Below are 6,000 nucleotides of genomic sequence, written 5' to 3' on the forward strand. Positions count from 1 at the left end.
AGGCAAATCTCTGTGAGTCTACAGAGTCAGGCAGAGTAAGTTCCAGGCCAGCCAGGACTAAATAATGAGACCCTGTCCTGTTTTCAAAAGCAAGCAAACAAACAATCAAACAAACAAACAAAAACATAGTAAGACCCTGTTTGGAGGAGGGAGGGACTAGCTTAAAGAAGACTATAATATAGTACATTGATGAGTTCTTGCTTTTTCTGATATTCTATTTATTTGCTTGTGTGTGTTTATGAATATAAGAATGAACTTTCCAAGTGGAAGTGAGAGACAAGTTGTGGGAGTCGGTTCTCTCATTTGGGGATCAAACACAGGTGTCGGGCATGATGGTAAGCACCCTTACCCACTGAGCCTCCCCAGGGCCATATTTACTGACTTTCTGTATGTATATGAGCACCCACATGCACACAGTGAGCGTGTGCATATAGAAGACATAGGGTGATGTCACCATTGATATGCAATCCACTTTGTTTATCAAGGCAGGCAGGTATGTCCCTGAATCCAGAGCTTACCAGCTCGGCTCTCCTGACCAGCCACAGGACTGTCTCTGTCCCTGCTTCCTTAGAGTTGCCATTACAGCCCTGCAGGCCCGTCTGGCTCTGTGTTGGGGATCTGAACTCTGGTCCTCAGGATAGCATAGTAGGTATGGAATCATCTCCCCATCGCCCCTTGATTTAGGTTTTCTGTGCAGTGTCTCCGTGGGCCAAGGTATCTACTGTGTATGGGTCTAGAGGACGGCAACAGGGTTCCTCCCCACCTCGTGATGCCTGCTGTAGACGGGAAGTATTAGCGCTGACCTTCGGCACGCAGCCCCTGGAACTAGTACAAAGGGTAGGCTCTTCAGAGAATATAGCTTATCAGGAGCTCAATGTGCCTCATGTCCTCCATATTTTCTTCAAACATTGACTTACCATTAATGGCAGAGACTAAATACACAGAAAGCAAAGTCCCCACTTACCTCAGTAAAACAATATTACTCAATTTTGGCAGGGCTGCAGGGTTTTTTTTATGTCTCCCTTTGTTTACAAAAAGCATTTTCTACAAACATGATCTGAACAGAGGACACAGCAAATGCCAGAGTTGACTACGATTTTCAGTAACATGTTGATGTGCAACTGCAATAGTGGATAGACAGAAAACACCATGGGAACAACCACTCCCTTAGGAATTCACCTCCAGTCCCTCGGGAGTTTTAGGACTCCTGGTCACTCAGCTTTTAGTCGCTGGTGTGCCTATAAGTCCTCTCGACTTACAGGTTGTTTCCTTTCAGGAGACACAGGGTGGAATCCGGAGTCTTTGTGTCTACTAGTTCTATGGACTATCCAGACCTAGATATGTCACGTGAATGGAGCTCGCTCCTCCATGGACTTGGGTGTTGTGTCTAGAGATGCCTGCGAGTGGCTGAGCTTCATACTTGAAGGACTATGCCACAGTGAGCCTCCAAGTCTACCATGATTACCAAAGCCCACCATCTGTGGCTTCTCTGCTCTAGGCACTCACGCCGTCTTTCTTGACCCTGAGTATCCGCACGAGGAAGGCCTCCTAGTTCACAAACAGAACAGGTCAAACAAAACAGAGCATGCTGCCAGCAGCCAACAAGTACAAGGATAGCACTGTGGCAGGTGTCACAGTACCCTCCACCTTCCACAGACTGCCCTCTCTAGAGCAGTGGTTCTCAGCCTGCCTAATACTGAGATCCTTTAATACAATTCTCATGTTGTGGTGACGCCCAACTTTACAATTATTTTCATGGCCACTTCATAACTGTAATTTTGCTACTGTTATGAATTGTGATGTAAATGTGTTTTCTGATGGTCTCAGGAGACCTCGATGAAAGGGTCCTTGGACACCTTCCCCCCAAAGAGGCCACGACCCATGGATTGACAGCCGCTGCTCTAGCGGATAGCCAGTGCACTTACAATGAGTTCGATGTCACCTTCAGAGACTGTGTTGTCCTCCAGGATTGATGCTTCGAAGCCCAGGTCCTGGATGAGCTGAGCTATCCTGGGCGACTGGATGACCTTTGGATCATACTTGACCTCTGCCTTTCCCGACATCAAGGCGACCAGCACGGAGAGAATACCTGGAACCATTGGGTCACCACTGTGACTCTGGGCATGGCAACTGGGCTGATATTACTGTCTTCGTGATTTAACCAAGAAATCCTCTAGAACAGTAGCTCTCAAAACGGGATGGGTATGAGCATTTCTTGGGAAACCATGAACAACTCTGATGGCTCCTCACACACACCAGGAAGCTCAGGGTCTCCCAGGGTGAATGTCAAGTATCATTTTTAAAAGGCTTCTCAGGTGACTCTAACTTAGAGTCAGGTTAGAGAGGTATTGTTCCTGAAAAACCCTTCTCAGACCGTAATGGGCATAGGAACCATCTGAGGACCATGTTAAGTCAGACTCTGATTTAATGGGTCTGAGATTCCCAATACCCGTCCAGCCCTTGGGGATACCTAGCCTTTAGAAGGTTCATTGCTGCATGTGTATCACACAAGGGGTGTGGCTGCAGAGAACACAACCACTGTACAAGGTGTACTTTTCTTTCCCTTTCTGACATACAAGGGAAAAATAACTTTTTCAAAATGGTTTTATTTATTCTTTTCAAGTTTTTAAGGATTTCCAAAAGTGAAAAACCTGTAGCTCATCTGGCTAACACTATTGTGTTAGTATAAGGAGAAGAAAGAGTCACATTCAAATACATGAAAGGCATGATATGATTCAGAAAAAAATATGCCATGGAAGACAGAAGCAAGAGGTTAAAGTCAGGAGCAGAAACATTAAGTATCATGAAACTACATTTTAATTCATCTGCGGCCAAGCTTGACAAAGGTCCTCCCGAAGCACACCTCCATTTATGACCTAAGCAAGGGCTTCAGTACTTTTAAAGCGAGAACAGAAGCCTGAAAAAGCAGGAGAGTCTAAGTTAAGCCTGATGCAGGGCCAGGAGTCGGAGCACGAAGTCTCAGGCAGCCACTAGGTCAGCTCTGCTTCGGGATGTCAGTGGGATCACCCATCAAAGTATTTCCAGACAGAAACAAGGACAAGATTTTGTTCTACTTTCTGTTTAAGAAGCAATATTACAGACATCATCAGGAGGGCAAACCCAGCAAACCAAGAATGCATTAGCTTTTAGAGTCAACAGGACAGAGTGTCTGAAACTGGAAATTCTAAGCACAGGCTGGTGTTTCATTTTCTATAGAAGGATTGACCAGATGAGGGTGACAGACTGGGAAAAGGTAACTGAGAATATACCTTGACCTTCAGAACAGGTGTTCATGGCTAACGTGCTCAGAGAGCTACTTTGTAACAAAATAAATGCTTAAGGGACAGAATGCCAATCATACAGAGGAGACATTAGACAAACATTTACACTATTGTGTAATGGGCTTGCTGTCTGATTGTCTGGGTTACTGATTGTCAAAGGAGAGTTGATACAAAGTATTTCCAAGTTCAACATGGCTGCAGGCCTCTTACCAGCATGTCTCTGGAGACTCCTTTCTATGTTAGACACACAGGACGCACAGGTCATGCCTTTGATCTGTACGAAGCACTTCTGTGATGCTGTTGCTCCTGGAGATGGTGGGGCAACTGATGAGTGACCAGGACCTTGGTGTGTGGGGAGCCCTCTAGTGTCGGAAGCCACTTTTTGCGCAGTCCCTGGTGTATCACCCATGGTTTGTGGTACAGAATTCCCAGACTTGAAGTTCCTGACACGGTTAATAGTTTCTAAAATAGAATTTGAGAAATAATTAGAGGACAAAAAAAGAATTCTGCCTATTACAACAGGAGTTTCAATCATGATGATGTTCAAACTGAGGCTCCTAGAGAGATGGCATGGGGACTGTCATTTCCAACGGTCCTCTCCCTCCTGTACCTTTCAGATAGGACCTTTTTGTCAGGTGACAAGCATTACAAATGTCTCCTCCAAACCTGCATTCTGTACTGTCATCCTTCTAATGTCTTTTGGTAAACACAGTTCTTATGCTAATACAGTCAATCATTTCACATGCTTAATTCTTTCATAAATTCTTCCTCAACTTGGCAAAAGTATTCATGGACTTTTCCTCTCAAAGCACTAGGTTTCTTTGTATACATGTGATCTCTCTCTCTCTTGTGCACTCGCGCTTGTGTGTGTGTGTGTGTGTGTGTGTGTGTGTGTGTGTGTGAGTGTGTGTGTCTATGGTGTGTTGTGCGCACATGCACTTGTGTATGTACACATGAGTATGTGTGTGGGCACACATGTGAGTGTGGAAGCACAAGGATATACATATATGTAGAGGACACAGGTTGCATAACATGTCTACATATGTGGGGGATATATATGGATATAAATACATGAGGAGGATGCAGGTTGATATCACTTATTTACATATGTATGTAGGGGATACTTGCAGATGTACACACATATAAAGAACAGGGTTGAAATCAGGTGTCTTCTTTGGTGTCCTTACTTTATTTACTGAAGCGGCATCTCTCACTAAACGCAGGGTCTGCTGATTTCGTGGTCCAGCTAGCCAGTGTGCTCTGGGCAGCCGCTGTTTCAACTCTCCAAGCGTTGAGATTACAAGTGGGGCACCAGTCCCACCCAGATACTATGTCAGTGCTGGGTACCCGAAGCCTAGTTCTCACACTTGCACAGCAAGCACTATACCTACTAAGCTATCTTGCTAAGAGACACTGGGCCTAGCAATAAACTGGGCCGATAATAAACTTTATTTTTTATGTAGTATATAAGGTAAGAGTCAAGGTTAGTTTCTTTCCAGCTCTGTTCTTCTTCCATAGCCTGACAAGACTAGCATTTTCTCCACCAGTGTCCCAGTGACATGAATGTGGAACCCACATTTGCATAGACCTGCCTCTCGGCTTCATAGCGTCGACTGGTCTTTTCCATGATCCATGTGCCGGTACAGCATTGTGGGCTTTATTTTGCTCTTGGTTATTTTGTTTTGTTTTGTTTGTTTGTTTGTCTTGAAGGTACAACTTACTTAGAATAAGATACTCAACTCTGAAGGGTAAGTACTTCTCTGCTTCTAAAACACTGTTAAATTAGCTTCTTGATGTTACTATAACCAATTGCCATAAACTCCACGCTCAAAGATCACAAAGTGTTAGAGAACTCTAGTCAGTTACACAATACTACTATCAAGGCATCCACAGTACTGTGTCCTTCAACAGGCTCAACTGGAGAATCTTATTTAGTTCCAGCTTCCCCATATTCGAAATTAGCCATCCCAGATGTCTTTCTGTCACATCAGTCTATTTCAGCCAGGAAAGGTTGATGGGACATGGCTGGGTCCACTTGGATAATTCAGTATCATCCTACCTAAGACCCACTGTCCTGTTACATGTGTGTCTATTTTGGTATTTAAGGTTATATATACATTCACAGGTCCTACCTTGGGACCGTATTTTTAATCTACCATGTACACATACACACAGACCAAACTGGCCAATCTGTGGCCATCTGAGCGAGATTGGTGCCCATAGGCTCAGATATTTCCCTGCTTAGTCCTCAGTCGGTAAACTGTCCGGGAAGGACGTGGAGGGGAGGCCTTGCTGGTGCAGGTGTGTCACTGAGAATGGGCTTTAAGGTTTCAAAAGCCCATGCCAGGCCCAGTGTCTCTCAGCCTGCGCTTCAGAATAGAGCTCTCAGCTACTTCTCCAGCACCATTCCTGACTCCCTGGTACCACACTCCCCCCCATGACCATAATGGACTAAGCCCCTGACCCTGTAAGCACGCCCCGAATTAAACGCACTCTTTTATTGTAAGAGTTGCCTTGTGCCACGGACCGACTCAGTCGAAACACACACCCGTGGGGGAAGCAGGGTCTTTTGGTATGCAGGAAGGCACTGGTCGCGGTGCGAAATGACAGACAGACACACACAGTAAAGCTATATGCGTCTGAATGCGTTTTACTGTTCAAAGGCAGGCAGTTATATAGAGAAAAACTGGCAATTATATCCATAGAAGTGATTACTAAG

At 45.0% G+C, this 6,000-nt stretch overlaps 1 protein-coding gene across 1 annotated transcript in view; it reads right to left on the minus strand.

Annotated features, from left to right (window-relative positions):
- Atp7b (ATPase copper transporting beta) overlaps positions 1 to 6,000 on the minus strand; it is a 75,136-nt gene that overhangs the window by 26,302 nt on the left and 42,834 nt on the right. Inside the window, exons 3-4 of the mRNA XM_021219276.2 lie at positions 3,492 to 3,743; positions 1,926 to 2,089 (exon numbers count right to left, since the gene is read on the minus strand). Of these exons, the coding sequence (XP_021074935.1) occupies positions 1,926 to 2,089; positions 3,492 to 3,743 (416 nt within the window). The remainder of the gene's footprint in view (positions 1 to 1,925; positions 2,090 to 3,491; positions 3,744 to 6,000) is intronic.

Source organism: Mus pahari, chromosome 19, assembly GCF_900095145.1.
Source record: "Mus pahari chromosome 19, PAHARI_EIJ_v1.1, whole genome shotgun sequence".
In the NCBI taxonomy this organism is placed as follows: domain Eukaryota; kingdom Metazoa; phylum Chordata; class Mammalia; order Rodentia; family Muridae; genus Mus; species Mus pahari.